The following is a 19,496-nucleotide window of genomic DNA, read 5'->3' as shown; positions in this document are numbered from 1 at the left end:
TATATATATATATATATATATATAGAGAGAGAGAGAGAGAGAGAGAGAGAGAGAGAGAGGAGCGTTCAAATAAAAATCGTCTCAATTCTAAGAAACCGTGTAAACCAATCTCATCCATCCATTTTATTGATCAACGGTTAAGATTATTTTAGTTTATTTAAGGAAATAAAAAAAATACATACTAAAAATATAATCTTATATCATCAATAAGGGTAAAAGTGTAAAAGATTATTTTAGTTTATTTAAGGAAATAAAAAAATATATTAAAAATATAATCTTACATCATGCATCAGTTTCATACACTTCAATGATAAAATCATTTCAATGCAAAACGCATACATTATGCACATGTTTCATCCTCACATTCACCTGCTAATGATACAACTAAATCTTAAATGAATAGGGTAACTATGCAAATGTTCCACCACTCGTCGTATGCGTTAACATCATGAACCAGTTTCATCTACACGAAACTTGTTTCATCATCATATTACTTGCTGACGAACCACAAACATTATGAGGAAGTTTCATTTTCACATTCCCCAACTATATGGATCAACTAAACCACAAATGAATCAGGGTCACCAAGCAAGTATTTCACCACTCATTGTTAATCCCATGTCATGAACCAGTTTCATGATGATGAAACCAGTTTCATGATGATGAAACCAGTTTCATGATGATGAAACCTGTTTCATCATTTTGAATTTTTTTCATCAACCACAATGTTTTTGAATGAATTCAATCACGAACTCACAATATCCAATAATCACAATCCAGATTTACTTGGATTACATTGTATTTACTTTTAATTTTATTATCATAATATAATTACATATTTAAAAATTGCCATTTTTAAGAATTTCATTATTACTTTTCCATAATTAATACTCCTTAATCATTTCCATATTTAATAGAAATAACTTAAATGACCGAAATACCCTTAATAATTAAATTTAATTAAAAAAGAATGGAATTTTCATATTGGTTATAATTGGTTTACACGGTTTTTTAAAAATTGCACGGTTTTCAATTGAACGTGCCCCTATATATATATATATATATATATATATATATATATATATAAACCGATAAAACTCCACACATTTTATTAGCATTCAGTTTTAAATATGTGACCAAAAAGTTAAAATTTTCGGTTTATATATAGTTTAAATATTGTTTTCCACTTATTTTTATATAAAATAAATAAATGTACATATCTGCTTTACTTTTTGAAGATTCAAACATACCATGCTACACGAGGAAAACGTTTTTGCCATCGGCGTATAGAAACAAAACTACAACAATAGCACTATCTCATTATAAAAATCAAATATATGAATATCTTTTATAAAATTATCATTAATTTGTTGGTTAAATTTTTGTTTTTATTATATTTGAGGTCATGTATTCGAGTCTTTTATTGCAAATAATTTAGATACATAATAAATCTGAAATTAACCGTTAAAAACTAAAGGCTTGTTTGGTTTGCAGGATTGTTTTTGAAGGATTTGAAATCATTGGTGTGTTTGATTTATAGGATTCGGAATGAAATTATTTCATTATTTATAAATAATTTATAAAAAAAATAAAAATAATTAAATTACATTTTTATTAATCGATTACTACGAAATAAATGTTTTTAATATTTTTTAAAAACTTTATTTTATATAATCCAACGAAAACCCGTGAAATCCCGAGCATCCCCTAAGGATTTCAAAATCTTATGTTTGTAAGATTTCAATTAAATTCTAAAATTTCAAATCCGGACAATCAAACAACCAAACGTGGATTGAAATGAATTTAAAATCTAAATCCCTTCAAATCCATCCGATTCCTGCAAACCAAATAAGACGTAAGAAAATGACACAAACGGGATTCAAACTCGCACCTAGGGTGGGAGAAAAGTAATGCAAACCAACTCTACCAGGTGAAACTTGTGTCATCATTATAGTTTCAAAATATATACGTTTGCACACAACAAAAATGATATCATGACACCTTTAACGACCCCATAATTTTTTACATTACAACGGATAAACAAAACGATGGCCCATGCCACCATATCCAAGAACGGGCCCGTCCTTGTTGGTGTATATTGTATTGTGGTACTCCTAGTATATATGTATAGCATGTGTGTGTGTGTGGAGTCAGTGTTAAATGCACATAACAATAATGTAGGATTAGATCATTTCTCATTTTATGTAATTCAGTTACATTCTGCCTTAAAAGAGCCATGACATTTAATAAACGTCACAAAATAGTGGATACTGTATAAATATTAAACAACTGTTTAACAATCTAAGTCATTAGATATCTGAAACTTAAATGTATAGATATACGAGATTGGGTGCTAATACAACTGGTCGAAACACTAAAACTTAACAAATGAGCTGACATATTATCAAACCGTCAACATAAAATAATCTAATAACATAAAGGTAACCTGAAACTGGAAGAGTTACGTTTGCTCATTTCCTTTGTTGGTTCCCTACCTTCATAGTTCATGTGATACATACTACTGTTAACTTTGTATTAAGTGCGATAACTAGTTTCGTACTAAACAACAAATCAATACATGTCTTTTTCAAAACACAGTATTTGAAATACCAGTATCACTTCTGAAACGTCGAAACTAAATTGATCACGTAACATGCATCAGCTAATCACATGACACCGAACAATATTAGAAGCAGTTATGTATATATACAGAATAACTTTCACACACGCAGGCAAGATAAAATGCATGAACATTCAACATATGAGATCTCAAAACTAAACTGGCATAGTGTGGGGGCCTATTGTCTCAATTGAATCGACAAGGTATAATGACCATAATTTGTATTTGTGCTCATCAAACTGAATTGATCAAGTACACAAGTAACAGATGTATTGGTCGTTGCCTTTATTTCGTCGAATTTGTTTTTTGGCTTCTCTAAATGGCTTCCAAACCTACTCCAAACAGTAGAGGAACAACCACAAGGGTGGTGTCTGATTGGTTTGAGCTTAGCTACAAAGGTCAAAAGTACCAGGAGGTTCCAGGTTCAAATCCAAGAAGGAATAAAAATTCCCTTATGGCCACGGAGGTTCAAATGCGGTGACTTCGGGCTATCTGCAAAACAGGTGGTCGCCCTGGGATTAGTCGGCTCGCATAGTGGGTTGGATATCCAGGTTAATAAAAAAATAGTAGAGGAACAAAATAGCCACTCAACTCCTCCATTTGCTATCGGTTTACGAGCATATAACCAGTCTTTCAGATCGTTTTCCCCTTTATCCCTGATTACAACTAAACACATGTTCATTTCATAGCTTGTTTTTTTTATTAACCTGGATATTTAACCTGCTATGCGAGCCGACTAATCCCAAGACGATCATCCATTTCGCGGGTGGCCTGAAGTCACCGCATTTGAACCTCCGTGGCCACAAGGGGATTTTTATTCTTCCTTAGATTCGTATTTGAAACATTCAGATACTTTTAACCTTTGGAGTCCAAACTCAAACCAATTAACCCATGACTTTAACTTTTCATCCAATGTAGATCTAACCTGTAAATATTTTTGTTAATATCATTTGTACCAAAATTTAGATGTTACATATGTTTTTTAATACAAAATTAGACTTCATTTTATTTGTTTATTTTTATCACCAAAATCTCATTCATTTAATACAAAGCCATTACAACTCTTTATCACCATTAAACTATAATACAAAAAATCACTATTTAAAATAAAAATTAAATTAAAAATATTTTATTATTTATATGCATTTAATCTTTTTATGTATATATATAGGGTTGGATTCACGTGAGACCAATGGTTTTTCGTGAGACCCGTAAGATCAATTTATGTTCATTGATCAACTTTATAAGTTAATGATCTAATGGTCTAAAATTGCACGGTGGCAATTTTGTGATTATTAAGAAGTCTCGTGGCAATTTTGTGATTATGAATGTTCATATTGTAGATCTAATCCAATGATTGAGAATTGGTCTTACGGGTCTCACGAAAAACCTTTGGTCTCACATGATCTCAGTCTATCTAATGATTGTTAACATGTATTAATTATGTGTCTTAAAAAAAATAATTGACTCCAATTAAGGAACTTATATAAGACAACTAACCTGGGGTTTCAATTATTTGTTTTCCCTTTATACAATTATATAAATATAATTATTTATATTAAATTATAATTATTTATATTAAATTAATTTTCAAGCCAACTAATGTCTCTATATAATATCATCATCTACCTGCCTTACAACTTACAAGTGGAAAAGACTACTTTATCCTTTTGTTGATTATTTTCTTATTACTAAATTTATAAATAAATAATTCAACTATTTTTTAAATTAAAAAATTAAATACACCATTGGACTTATTATATAATGATTTTTTCATGGCTTTTTTTACAAGTAAATAAATATTGAGATCGACCCATGAACTACTCCAATGTCATCGTGTGATGGTAAAGGACAGGGGTGCTTAAAAACCTGACCAGTCTGATGTGAAATAATTTAATTTGAAGCAACCTGATATTTAATTGAGTTGTATAATTTTTAATTAATGGGTACTGGGTTGATATTGAGTTATTATTATTTGAACTTAACTCAATCCGGTAAATCCGATATCTTTTTATTTTTTGGATTTAATGTGATTGTTGAGTTTCTATTAATATATACATTAAATAATTATACTATCATGTACCCTCTTCATATACTTATATTTCAATTTATTCTCCATCTCTATATAACTCATGCGTATATATGTTCAGTAATGTGAACATATATATGTAAATTGAGAAAATTTATTGAATGCGATATATGTAAGATTTAAGAAGTATGGATAAGTTGTATCAAATGGTTGATGATGAAAAATAAATTGTGAGTAGAAAAATAACATATTCACGGTTAGAAGAATATTTTAGTGTACCAAAATATCAACCCGACTAACCCGATCAACCCATAACGATTTGGGTTGGGTTAGGTTAAGATTTTCCAAACAAAAGCATTGAGTTTGTTGTTCAAATATCTTCAACCTGATCAATCTAACACATAAATACCCCTAGTAAGGGGTATCGTTGATCAATATCTATGTTATTGTTTTGTATTATTTATGGTTTTTCTGTTGTGTAATTAACAAGACTCAGATAGCTAAAAGTTTAATAGTTGGTTTTCGATAAAATACAATTGACCCAACTATATCGAGATTCTAAGCGGAAATAAAATTGACGATGTAAGAAAATCAACCATTTAAACAATAATAACTGCTTAATACCTTTAACCAAACACCCTTTTAATTCCTCTGTTTCTTGCTTACTCTGCGAGTGTGTGAATGAAGCGATAAAGAACATAGAGGTAATTAGCAAGACTCAAAAGGGTTAAGACTTGTGTTATATTATATATGAGAAAAGTATCGGGCAGAAGAGTACGCGTATTCAAAAAAAATTGATGGATCGCAAAACCCGGTTGGATCGAATCAAATCGGTCCGCGTTTGGTGGTTTGCATGGTTTGACAGCTTGGTCTGGTCTAGAAAATTGTCAAATAACGGTCCCAATCCGTGGGTTGAACGGTTATTTTTTAGGTCCAAACTAACCGAACCACTTGTGTATATAAATATATATTTTTTAATAGTAAGCTTAACTTTTGGTCCCTAATGTTTATTATTTTTAACGATTTTTATCCCTCAACTTTGTTTTAACATATATTTATCCCTCACATTTGACACCTTGCAACGATTTTCGTTCTCCTTCTAACGGCCATTAACTTTTTCTGTTAAGTCCAATTTAATAAGAGGTCTTTTAATCATTTTAACATTTTCTTATCATTAAAACCACAAGGACCAAAAATGTATTTTACTCTATCATATACATACATACATAGATATGTATAATACACCCACGTCTGTCGTCTCCCCCCAGCCCCAGCCCATCCCCAGCCCCAGCCCCAGCCCCTGTCTTCATCTCCCCGTACTATATATATATANATCCCCAGCCCCAGCCCCAGCCCCTGTCTTCATCTCCCCGTACTATATATATATATATATATATATATATATATATATATATATATATATAACCAGAGAGAAAACGCCACGACTATAAACACACACACATTAATCCACGACAACTTTCTCCACCACCACTGCCGGTTCACCTCTACTCCGGTGAGAGAGCTCCGACAGATCACTCTTTCCCCCCCTTTTCGCACTCACACACACACACACACACACACTCTCACTCGAACCATCTTACGAAGTTCCCTTCCCCTTGAAACCTTCATATTCTCGGCAGTGGAATTTCACGCAACCTCCGCCATTTCAATATTTCGGTTTTCATCCTCCATCTCGCCGCTTTTTCTTTTACTTTCAATGTTGTCGTTTTATGCTCCCACCAATACTTCCTCCACATCTGATTCCCCTTGCTGGTACGACTTCGACGCCTCCAAAACTACTCCATTTTGCTTTCAACAGATTAATTTAAGAAATTCATCCGAAAACATAACAAATTTACACCTCTATAGTTTCGTTGTTGTCGCTCATGCAATCATCGTTTTGTATTCATTCTTCGAAATAGGAGCTCCTATTTGAGAAATTTCTTGAGATTCCACCATTTTTCCAGAGTTTTCTCAACTCTGGTTCGATTTCAGTCATGACCAGATTCTTATTTTTCGCTTCTAGCGTCTTCTTCTCAAGAATTTTCCCGTGTGGAATCAATGTTTGCATATGTAAAATGCCAAATAGCTGAATAGAATGGTGTTTTCTACAAGTGTTTGCTAACTTGTTCTATTGACGGGATCGGCGGGGACGTAGCTTGCCAGACAACTGAGAGGGATTCCCACATGTACGACCAATAACTCATTAAAAGACTTGTAGGTTCATACAACAATAAACGAGTTTGTTCTAATCAATGCAGATGAAGTTGAAAGAATAAGTCAACAAATTATTTCTTAGATTTCCCAAAATCTCAATTGGGTTACCTCTGTTTGCCCTAATTCTCTTCTCGGTTTTTCATTCTTTTATCTAGATTTATGCCTTTGGATAACTTAATTTCAGTTCTTGGTATCAAAATTTTGGTTTCAAGATGGAAAGTTCAATCTTTTATGTATTAGTTTATCTCAGTGGCTTACACTATAATATAATAATTTATTTCTTTTAGCAATTAGAAGTGGCTATCATCTCCATTTTGGTTTTGAGTTTATCCGTATCTCAAATGTTATTATTTGATGTTCCTATATCATCCCACCTGTTATCGTTCTTGGATAAAAACTCATTTTTTATTTGTATTTTAATGATGTATAAATTCAAACCATAAATTAAAAAAAAAAAAACCAAAAAATACCTTTAATATTATTATAATTTTAGTAATAATAATAAAAAATTTTATTATGATATTCTTTTTGTTAATAAAACACAATTATTATAATATATAATTAATTTTTATAATCAATAAATAATTATAATTTGTAGTATGTCTGGTATACCTAAATTACCAGTATTAAGTGTAGTTATCGACATAATTTTGATGCACATATTTTTCTCTTTGATAATCTTGCAAGTTTTTTCTTTAAAATCTTTTTACCGATTAACATTCAAGTAAAAACGTATCTTTATTAAATAGTTGTATTAATCTTTTGTTTCTTGTTACAATAAAAATTTACATTCGACTGCAACATATTCCAAAAATAATGTTATTTCTGACAGACTCTTGTTGATTTTGATAACATGGTGAGAAACCAATAAACTTTGCAGACATCAAAAAAGACACCAATGAAGTCCCAAACAGGAAAACTCTTGAAGGTTGAATTTTGAATATTTGCATATTATTTAGAATAAGCGGAAGAGTGGTATTGGGAAGAAGCATAGAGAAATTATGTCAATAGGTTCAATATCATGCATGTTGGCCAATTTGACATTATAAAGTCGCACTATCTACACTTAATATTCACTCAGAGGATTTTGAATTAAAAGGGCGTCGAGATTTCACGGGATTTCATAGGATTGTATGTAATAAGGTTTTAAAAAAAATATTAAAAACATTTGTTTTGTAATAATCGATTAATAAAAATGTAATTTAATTATTTTTATAAATAATGGAATCCAATTCCATTTCAAAACCCTACAAAAACAACATACCAATGATTTCAAATCGATTCCATTCCAATCCAAATCCCCCGTAAAATCTAAAGGGGTGTTTGGTTAGAGGTATTAGACAGTAATCAACGGAAATGAAAATAAAAAGAACTGTTTGATTTTTATATAATATAATAAGCTTATTCATCCAGAAGCCCAAATTTTAATTCCAGGTTAAACTAGAAGAATGAAAATTCATTCTCTGTCATTTTAATTATTATATTCATTCCTCTAACTGAACCGAACACCCGCTAAAGAAGACAATCTAAGGGGGTGTTTGAGATTGCTTATTTAAAACAACTTATGCTTTTCTTCAAAAGTGCTTATCAACTTATGTTTTTTCTTCAAAATTGTTTATCAACTTATTATAAGTTAGAATGATTTAACTCATTCAAAAACTCCTTATTATCGGCTTGGCACCGGTATAAGATGTTTATCCAAACACTCAAAAATAATTATTACCGATGTCATACTGAAATAAATTAATAAATTATTTTTATAAGCAATCTAAAAATTTAAAGAAAAACTATTTGAATATGTATTTGCCAAAATTGTAATAAATAGAAAAAAGAGAATGTCAAAAGATTAGGTTGTCCGGTGTATATCTTCAAGAATCAAGATGCTTTCTCTTGCCGTCCTGTCTTCAGACACGGTCTCCCCTCCTCACTTCACTATTTCAACTCGCATTTTCACCTCAATTTCATCTGGGTTCCATTTCTTCATCCCAAATCTCCACAAACAAGAACCCTAATCATCACAAACCCATCATCATCATTCATTCCTGTCAATCCCTTGACTTTTTTATACATATATCATCGCTATCATGTATATTTTCCTGTAAATTTCTTTGGCCTTTTCGATCAATTTGTAGAGTTTGTAGCTTCGAGATCGTTGAACGTGTGAACGGATAAATTAAAAAATTTGAAGGTTAGGGTTTATATAATATATCATCGATTAATGGAAACAGTGGGTGTTGGTGTTTCCACCACGAATTCTGATACTTATGCTAGTAATTCAAACTCAGTTTCATCAAATCCTTCATCTCCGACGACGAGGGGTAGCAGTTCTTCCAGAAGGGTGGCGTCGTCTTCCTCTTTTCCTATAGTTCGCTTCTTACAAGCTCCCGTAACTACTATATTCGAATACTCGGGTTTTCTACGGCCTAGGTCAAACAGCGATTATCATGAATCCGAAAGCTTGATTCCGCACCATCATAGTCATAGTTCGATTGATTCCGGTACCGTTCCTAGTAATAGTGATGATAGTAATAATGAGGGGGAGGTTTCAATTCGGATAATAGGTGACGGAGAGCAAGAAGGGGAACATGGTGGAGAATCAGGGGTCATAGGCGAAGATAGTGGTGGGAGGGAGATGGCTGATTCTAGTGATGTTGATGGTAGGACTAGTGGTAATGGGAGTAATACAAACAGTGATTCATCAAATCAACAGAGGTATGATTTGCAGCAAGTTTCAAGGTGGATTGAGCAGATTCTTCCGTTTTCCTTGCTGTTGATTGTTGTGTTCATTCGTCAACACTTGCAAGGTACTTGTGGATCAGACCCTTTATCGTTTCTGCTTTGAATTGTTTGTTAGGTGTTCAGTTTACGAACTACTTTTGTTCTTTAAATTCGGGTTTGCGATATTTATCTGTGGAATTTGTTTCAAGCATGATTTATTTTCTAACCTTTTCTTCACGAACTTGAGTGAGAAATTGCAGCTGAACACTATTTCTATTATTGAGTGACAATATTGACTTCAAACGTTGGCAATTATGTGTAGATTTTGGCTTTGAAAGAGGGGTGATTTAATGTTAGTTTGAGCTGTCTGAGCTGGACTAATTGGGAAGAAAGATCCAGTGTCTATGGGAGGATAAGTATAGAATCTCACTGGCAATATAATGATGATCACTAGTAGTTATCTGATTGACATGCATATAAGGGCAGAAAGGTGTTTCGGCTAAACCATAAGGGTGGTGCCCGATTGGTTTGAGCTTGGCTCCAAAGGTCAAAAGTACCGGGAGGTCCCAGGTTCAAATCCAAGAAGGAATAAAAGTCCTCTTGTGGCCACTGAGGTTCAAATGCGGTGACTCCGGGATATCTGCAAAGCAGGTGGTCTCCCTGGGATTAGTCGGCTCGCATAGCGGGTTGGATATCCAGGTTAATTAGAAAAAAGGTTGTTTCGGCTAATTATCCTGTGTAACTATGCATTCCTGGTTTGCTAAGTTGAGTTTAAGCAACCTTTTTTGTTTCATGAGTGCTGGGCCTTCTCAAGTTGCAAGAACTTTTCCATTGAGCATATTGGAAATGTGGTCACTTCTTTTTCCCCATTACCTACAGCTCTTAGCACAAAGGTGGCATTTCTCTATGAGAGGAATTAAAGCTCAATATTTGCAAGGACATTGCATCACTTCAATATAACAGAAATCCTATTAACCATATTTTTAGCATGGAAATAGGCAATCAAAATCAATTGAAGCACGATGTCTTACTTAAAAGGTGATTAACTTTTTGAGCTGTCGTACTTGACTTCTCATAGGGTATGAACCATTTGTTATACTGTGTGATTTTGGACAAAGTGTGTAAATATAAATGCAAAGAAGAACACCATACTTTGGACATTTCACCCCACATTGTACATTCTTGTGAAGTGTAGTTCTTGTTTGCATTTTTGCAAGATGAAGGTTCATTTGCAAACAAAAGCTAGGTATGATGGTTCAAAAGGTTAGTGATTTCATATTAAAAATACAGTAAAATTTGGATATGCAGCTGGAAACTGGCGACAAGACAGAAAGACCCATCTTAGAGATCCCTGTGTTTACTTTTTTGCTGCGTGCAATTTTCTACTATTCGTACAGTGATGTTTAAGAAACATATTTTGGGAGGTAAACCAGGCATGTCTAATGTTAGAGATGCCTTAAGATTGTCACTTGTCGGCTCTCTTTGGGCCAGGACTTGCTGCCTTTTCACCTTTCACAGCATATTTACTACCAGATTGATTGTAAACTGGAGAGGTATACTCGTTTAATTAGATGAAATCTTGGGTAAAGTTTGGACATTTACCTGCTTCAGTCTTCTCTATGGCCTATGAATTGCTTCACTCTCTGCATTTTGGAATTTAATTCTGTGTTCTTTGTATGGTTGAACATTTGTTATTTTTCAAGTACCATATGTTGCCTTCTCTTTGTCGTTTGACCTTTGTTTCTACTTGAGAACTTATGTTAACTATTTGTTCATGATTGATTGTAGGTTTCTTTGTAACAATCTATGTAACTGCTTTCATGTACAAATCAAATGATATTCTCCGAAAACAGACAGCTTTAAAGGTATGAATTCCACCGATACTAAATGATGCAAAATGCGCTTTAATGGTCTCCTTCCAAGCTTAATGATTGGTGAATTTTGCAGGGGGAGAGAAAATTATCTGTTCTTGTTGGCTATAGTATAATTTTTATGCTTCATGTGATTGGAGTATACTGGTGGTATCAGAACGATGATCTTAGTTACCCATTGTTCATGGTTCCTCCAAAAGCAATACCACCATTCTGGCACGCTATATTTATAATAATCATCAATGGTATGAAAATTATTTGATTATTGCTTCTTTAATGAAGGGTTTATGGTGTGACACAAATAGCTCCTTTATTGTTATTTGTTTCACTTAATCAAGCATTAGTTTTTATGGTAGATGACCTTAAATGCCTCTGCCGTTAGCTCATCAAACATAATTATCAAAACCATTTGGTAACTCGACTTCTGAACAGATTTTCACCCAGCCCAACTTAGCCAACTGATCACCTTATCAAAACCAAAACAAACAGAAGTAAAGCATCACTCTGCTCTCCTGTCCCCTATCAACCCATCCATAATCGTTAGGGTCTTAATACAATTAATCTTGAAATTTGTACTCACCAATTTGCGTTAGGTTCCAGAACAGTGAGATTGGAATAAGAAAACAATCATTTGATGATTAATTCCAGCAATAACCATTCATCCATATTTGATGTTCATCAAACTTCTTCATGTCAAAATGTACGTGTCCTTGGAATCTAAACCAGATGGATTGTAATTTGATCCAGTATTATATATGTTTAGTAGATTTTAGTTGAGAAAATACATAATCACAAACTATATAAACGGTATCCGAGTGGATATTATCCCCTCTATCATGATTTCATTTGTTGAGTATCTCATCGTTTAAGGACAATTTATTGCCTGCAGATACGATGGTGCGTCAGGCAGCGATGACTTTCAAGTTGGTACTGCTTATGTACTATAAGAATGGCAGGGGCCATAATTTCCGTAGACAGGTAAGGTGATGTAACTTAATTTATGTACTACTTCCTCCGTCCCAACATAAGTGTCCACATTTCTATTTTAGTTTGTCCCAAAATAAGTTTCTACTTTTCAATTCTACTCTTAATTATGAGATGGAGAAATTCTTTACCCCCTCCCGTCAGTAAGGGTAAAATCGTTATTTAGTTAATTAAAAAGTGTAATAGTTAACATTTATAAAATTGTGTGCCTTTCTCGTTGTGGACATTTATTTGGGACGTAGGAGTATAAGTATGGCAGGGGGCCATAAGCTGCGTGATATGGTTTCAAACATGTTTTCAGAACTTCCTAACATGGACTTTTGGTATCTAGGGTCAAATGCTGACTCTGGTAGAGTACGCCCTGTTGTTATACCGTGCATTCTTGCCTGCTCCAGTTTGGTACCGATTCTTTTTGAACAAAGAATACGGGAGCCTGTTTTCTTCTTTGATAACAGGGTTATATTTAACTTTCAAGCTTACATCAGTGGTGGAGAAGGTATGCATTGGCCTGAATTTTGTTCTTCTTTTTTACTCATGAATTTGTGAAAAAAGAGGATGTGATGGCCATGTAAATTATCAGCAGCAAGCACCCAATGTGCATGTTGCAAAGCACACTTTTTTCACATGGTACAACTAGTTTATGCAGTATTTCAATGAACCAAGGGCCAGTTTGGTTTGCGGGATTTTGTGGGATTTGGTTGGATTTGGAATTGGGTGCCATTCCAATCCTGCATTTGGTTTAAAGGGAAGTCCAAAATTGAAATCCAACGAACATGGGATTTAGAAATCCCATTGGAGTAGTTGGTATTTTGCGGGATTTCATAGAATTTGTTTGTAATAATGTTAACAAAATATGTTAAGAACACCTTTTTTTTGAACTAATCAATCAATAAAAAGGTAATTTAATTTTTTTATAATTTGTTTTAATAAATTATTTTAAACAAAGGAATTCAATTCTGTTCGAAATCCTACAAACCAAACACACAAAGATTCCAAATGCTTAATCCAAATGCCTCAAAAACATTCCGTCAAACCACACAGTCGCTAAATGGATTTTCTCTCTCTTTGTATGCAGGTTGGATCCTTCTATGCTGCATTGAAGGCTTTATCACGAAAAGAAATGCATTATGGATCATATGCAACATCAGAACAGGTGAGATAATAAGGAGCTCTGTGGTATGAGATGCTAAAATGCATTAGTTTTCTTCTTGCAATGGCCCAAATCAATCCAACTTGTTGTCTTTTGGCGAAAATTTTAATCTTTAGTTTCCTTGCTGACCACTAGTAATCATTACGAAGCATATATGGCGTTGATTTAAAGTTCATGAGATTTCTCTAGTTCTTGTTGTCGAGGGTATTTCAGATATTCAACTAATTAATAACAATTCAAGTATATAAACCTAATCAGGAGTTCTTGGACTAGGGTTGCGGACTGGGGATGTGGATCTATACAGGAGGAAGGGAGCTGGAGGGTAGGGGTAGTGAGTCTGTAGTTAGGTTATACCAGGACCTAAGCAGTTAACACGGTCATTATCTGAAATCACGGTCAAGACCTTGTTTGATATAGCGATTATCGCATTGGTAAAGCAGTAAAACATAATTGGGTTTATATAATGAAATAAAAATATGTATACATATAAAGAAGTACAGAACTTTTTTTTTTGTAAGGGTGTCCGGGCCAAAGCCCGACTAATCCCYGRCAAWTTTGRAGGCTAAACATGGCCCCACTTAAATGTCGCCAACACTCCCCTCCCAGGGCTCGAACTCGGGTTCATGACTATGCCATGCCCAAGCCTTTACCACTAGGCTGGAAGGTCTTTGACGAAGTATAGAACTTATTGTATTGCATATGTAAATATGTCTAATACGTATCATGCAAGGTGAAACAGATTAAGCCCCACACAAGCAACATAGAAATCGAGTTTGTAAAGGTTATGGAAGAGCTACTTGCACTAGTGGTAAATCACAGTCAAATAGCATATATACGTCTCTCTTTCTATTGGTATTGGTATTGGTATTGCTATTGCTATTGCTATTGCTTATATTCATTTTTTAGTTTTTCAAATTTTTGGACATGTATTTCTCCCATCAGACACTTTTCACTTGTCGGGGGCTGTCACATAAACAACCGCCCTACTCTGTACAGTAGAGGTCAAGTCTGCATTGATCTTCCCTCCAACCCCACCTCCGGGTGGGATATACTGCCCAAACCAAACCAAACAAGCCCAATATATCCCACCTGATGTGCTGTCGGGGGTATGATGTACACAAACGTGACCTCTACCTCAAAGAGTAAAGTGGCTGGTTAGTGAAAACCCTCGGCTTGTGAAAAGAACGTTTTAACCTCTACCCCCGAACTTTTAAAGTATTCTTTTTGTATGTTTTGTGTTTTCATATATATTGTCCTGTACTTGTAGCAGGTAAGTGAGGCAGGAGACATGTGTGCTATTTGCCAGGAAAAGATGCAAGCCCCAATATTGCTATGTTGCAACCATATCTTCTGTGAAGACTGTGTTTCAGAATGGTTAGATTCTCCTTAAACTATACTCTCCTCTACATATGCATATGTATGTTTATACATACATTTATAGAGGAGCGATCAAATGAAAACCACCCTCATTTGTAAAAACCGTACAAACCACCCTCATACTTCGATGTCATTGTTTAATCTTATGAAATTTTTTCATGAAATTGTTTAATCTTATGAAATTGTTTCATATAATACTTTTTTTGATGAACTTGTTTCATATATGGTTATGAAATTGTTTCATATAATATTTAATGACACTGTTTCATGTATTTCTCTAAAATTAAAATAATAAAGATGATAATATCCATGATTAACACCCTCCACAACAAAAATGGTTAATTAATCTCTCATAATTACAAAAAAATGAACAAAATGAAAAATTATGACTGGTTGAATGAGGTTTTCACAGTTTTTACAAATTGAGTGGTTTTTATTTGAACGCTCCCCTACATTTATACATACATACATACATGTATATATGTGTGTGTATATATATATGCTTATTTTATGTATTATGTATACAAGGGAATGTATGCATTTAGCAACTTTATGGTATGGAAAGCCAAGGGATGTTAATGCAGCCTTTCCCTATATAGCAAAGTTTATCGATGTTAACCACAAGGGTGGTGCCTGATTGGTTTGAGCTTGGCTCCAAAGGTCAAAAGTACCAGGAGGACCCAGGTTCAAATCCAAGGAGGAATAAAACTCCCCTTGTGGCCACGGAGGTTCAAACGCGGTGACTCTGGGCTATCTGCAAAGCAAGTGGTCGTCCTGGGATTAGTCGGCTCGCATAGTGGGTAGGATATCGAGGTTAATAAAAAAAAAAGTTTATGGATGTTATTTGTAATATTTTCAGGTTTGAGAGGGAGCGAACATGCCCGTTATGCAGAGCTCTGGTAAGACCAGCCGATATACGATCATTTGGCGATGGTTCAACCAGTCTTTTCTTTCGCTTGTTCTAAACTTCCTTCCTTCTTGAAAATGCTACTGCTACACATGGAGTTTCGTTCGTATTATTCGATTATAACGCTAATATTCTTTTCTCTTTTTCCAAGTTGTACAGCCGAGCTTTCCATGTATGTATTCTCATCCTATATTATTAACAATATTAATACGCAAGAGACGAATACTTCCATCTTTTTGGATCTTTGAAATGCCTTCTCTTCCTGTTCCACATATACACAAGTTTTGTACAATTATGGTTATTCTAGAGTCGCAATCCTGGAAACAGACCTGAAAGTAGGCATGAATCAAAGCGCGTTTGGTCTAGCGATATCTGGTAATTCAATCTTTCTAGAGACCACGGGTTCGAACCCCACCTTTAGTGAGGCGTGTGTTTTGCCGTATATAACTATAATATACTTTAGAAGAGAGAAAAATAGGGTTGAATTAGCAGGCCAGAAACTATGAAGTTTTTTTCTGGATGATGGCATAATTTGATCATAATATTAGTAAAGATTGGTTCATGAGAGTGGTACCAAATTGAGGCAATCTCTGGATACTAGATATAACCTCAAAATAACGAGGGTCAAGGTCGGCCAGTGAGATGATAATGATAAGCTTCATTATCGAGAGGGAAACAGTCCGGATCACCGGCTAATGCCCCTAAATGAGTCAAAATCACAGTCGGAACCGTATATGGATTGAACTATTGAACTTTTATTCGAAACCACATGTGACTCGATCTAAAATGTGATGCATGGAAAGCGTTGATATAGTGTTTCATGGTACACAAAATGTGGAAAATGGTAGTATATAACATAGACTTGGGATCACATGAGACTAAGGGTTTTTGGTGAGACCCTAAGACCAATTCTTAACCTTTGGATTATATCTATAATATGAACATTCATAATCACAAAATTGTCACGAGGCTTCTCAATAATCACAAAATTGTCCCCGTACAACTTTAAACCATTAGATCATTAGCTTATAAAGTTGATGACGAAAAACCTTTCGTCTCATGTGAACCTAACCCATATAACATAATTAAGTTAAAATACATATTAAAGTGTTAATTAAAATTTTAAAAACGAATATAAAAAACAAACGATTCATCAAACTCTGAAGTATCATAAATGTGATAAACTAACTAACAACACCAATTCAGTAGTTATAGATGTTCAAATCATATATAATCCACATCTATAGCACCAAACTGCATCATATCATACAGCTTAGAACTTTTATGATGAGAATTATTTTATACTGTATTATTATATGTTTTGGGTTACTGTTTTGAATGAGTTCAAACCTCATCACACCGTATGTATATTCATACTTATTAAATGATTTATATAATCATCTCTTATATTTTGTTATTTAAAAATATTTATTATCACTAATTAAATTATAAATAGTCCAATAAAAAATAAATATCAGAACAAGTATGTAAGCTTTTGTAAGTAGAAGTCTGTTAGCTTTTTTGAAAATTGTAAGTCAATTAGTTATTTTGAAATTAGGCGACTTTTTGACTTAGGGGCTGTTTACCAAATTTTCCATTAAGTTCTGTATGGATAAATTTGTCCGTCTAGATAAATTTGTCTGTCTAGATAAAAGTTTATTGTTGTTTACTTTTTTACCTATAATGACCAATCTACCCCTCAAACTCAAACCAAAAATCTGCTGTTCATCAAACCAAAAATCCAAAACCGATTCGATCAAAAAAGATGCTCGATGGGGGCCTGTCTTATGGAACACAGATGATGATTTCCCAAAATCTGTTGGATCAAAATAGTAAAGTGGTAAATCTGTTGGAGAAGACGATTTGCTCCAACCAGACATGAAATCTTCGGGGAAGATAATGGGCTCCCAAAATCTGTTGAAGAAGCCAATGGGCTCCAACCAGGCATGAAAACTCTGGGGAAGACGATGTGCTCCAACCTGTTAGAGAAGACGATGGCTCCCAAAAGCTGTTGGAGAAGACGATGGCTCCTAAAAGCTCTGGGGAAGACGGTGAGACTCGAACCAGTCCTAGACCTGAAATCGCCAAGAGTCCCTCCCGTCGAACAGGAAAACCTTCCCTGAAGTTGGAAACTCTTACCTCTTTTGCATCGATCTAGTTTTCTCTCTCACACTCCATTCGTTGCTCTCTATCTCTCGTCTAGGGTTATGAAATGAAAGAGGGGGTGGGATTGAAAGGGGAGGCATGGGATGAGGGGTATAATTGTCAATATTTTGGCTTAATGGGGACAACACACCCCTTCCCTACTGTGCGAATAAGCCAACATATTTATCATTAAGCCGCAAGTAAACATCCATATATGGCTGTGCTAATAAGCCAAAACAACCATTAAGCTGATTAAGTCAAAAGTAAACACCCCCTTAGGAAGTTGGGAGAATCTAATAGGCCGTTTACCAAATACTTACCGGATAAGTGCTTACTGGTAAAATTCAGCATTATCACTTTCTTACCCGGTAAGTTTTTAGTCCATCAAAACGGCATTGGATGGAACAATTTACCCGGTAAGTGTTAACCGTGGTAAGAGTCGTCATTCTCACTTACCGAGCAAGAGTCTTGGTCCTTTGCCATTTTCATCCGGTAAAGTAATGTAATTTGGTAAACACTTACCCGGATAAACGTTTGGTAAACGGTTCCTACGAGAAGAGCAGCGACTGATACGCCATTTCACTTCATCTCAATTTTGAATTTCTCAGCGTCTTGTTATTGTGTATTGCCATTTTCCATTTCGTATTTTATGGAGTATGGTCAGAATATGCAATTTCGTATTGAATGAAACATAGAGTTATAAAACTTTGTATTGTCATTTTACGCGCATCATGTTTAGGCATAAACCGCACCGTATTTTGCCGTTTGACTGTTTGAGACATCCGTAGCTTGATTTGTAGTAAGAAAAAAAAATACTCAAACTGTATATGTATTTTGGTTTGCGATTTTAACCGTAAACCACACTAGAAAACACTTGTACATCGTTATGGACCATTAAAACTAATGAATTAATGACTAAATAATTAATTTTTAGTTAATAAATATAAAATACGCAATTATATATAAAAACAGATTAATAAAAATAATATTTTTTTATTAACCTCGATATCCAACTCGCTATGCGAGCCGACTAATCCCAGGGCGACCACCTGCTTTGCAGATAGCCCGGAGTCATAGCATTTGAACCTCCTGGCTACAATGGGATTTTTATTCCTCATTGGATTTGAACGTAGGACCTCCTGTTACTTTTGACCTTTGGAGCCAAGTTCAACCCAATCAAACACCACCCTTGTGGTTAACATCCATAAACTTTGCTATATAGGGAAAGGCTGCATTAACATCCCTTGGCTTTCCATACCATAAATCGTATGAGTTTGAGATTAGATTGCATTTGGACAAAACAATACATAAATAATTTATTTAAATAAACTATTTTCAAGTTTAAAATATTAAATAAATGACAAATTACATGAAAAAGTAACATATTTTAATTTGATTCTTATTTTAAGTAACATACTTTCAAAACTTTCATTTGGGTACCTAAGATGTAAAGTTTTAAACATTTAAGTGTATGGGTA

General features: G+C 34.1%; 1 protein-coding gene across 2 annotated transcripts; it reads left to right on the top strand.

Annotated features, from left to right (window-relative positions):
• Window positions 1-8,775: 8,775 nt before the first annotated feature.
• On the top strand, window positions 8,776-16,123 carry LOC112509312 (E3 ubiquitin-protein ligase RNFT1-like). Of its 2 annotated transcripts, none has more exons than XM_025114197.1 (8): window positions 8,776-9,670; window positions 11,373-11,449; window positions 11,532-11,700; window positions 12,345-12,433; window positions 12,771-12,935; window positions 13,515-13,592; window positions 14,860-14,963; window positions 15,826-16,123. In XM_025114197.1, exons 1-8 carry the CDS (start codon window positions 9,085-9,087, stop codon window positions 15,929-15,931), a joined length of 1,374 nt encoding a protein of 457 aa, XP_024969965.1. In that variant the 5' UTR covers window positions 8,776-9,084; the 3' UTR covers window positions 15,932-16,123. The 2 variants fall into 2 exon arrangements, with proteins under 2 accessions (XP_024969965.1, XP_024969964.1); XM_025114196.1 differs by having other exon boundaries at window positions 14,857-14,963.
• The last annotated feature ends 3,373 nt before the right edge of the window (window positions 16,124-19,496 follow it).

This window comes from Cynara cardunculus (genome assembly GCF_001531365.2).
Source record: "Cynara cardunculus var. scolymus isolate 2C chromosome LG 3, CcrdV1, whole genome shotgun sequence".
Lineage (NCBI taxonomy): Eukaryota > Viridiplantae > Streptophyta > Magnoliopsida > Asterales > Asteraceae > Cynara > Cynara cardunculus.
The sequence above is the reverse complement of the archived record's forward strand: the minus strand, read 5'-3'. Positions and strand labels throughout refer to the sequence as shown.

What these genes read in the sequence shown, in the direction of transcription:
- LOC112509312 (XM_025114196.1), top strand. Translation starts at nt 9,085, where the DNA reads ATGGAAACAGTGGGTGTTGGTGTTTCCACCACGAATTCTGATACTTAT. An exon ending in TTACATCAGTGGTGGAGAAG is followed by an intron (nt 12,936 to 13,514) that starts GTATGCATTGGC and finishes CTTTGTATGCAG; the next exon opens with GTTGGATCCTTCTATGCTGC. An exon ending in GAAGACTGTGTTTCAGAATG is followed by an intron (nt 14,964 to 15,825) that starts GTTAGATTCTCC and finishes TAATATTTTCAG; the next exon opens with GTTTGAGAGGGAGCGAACAT.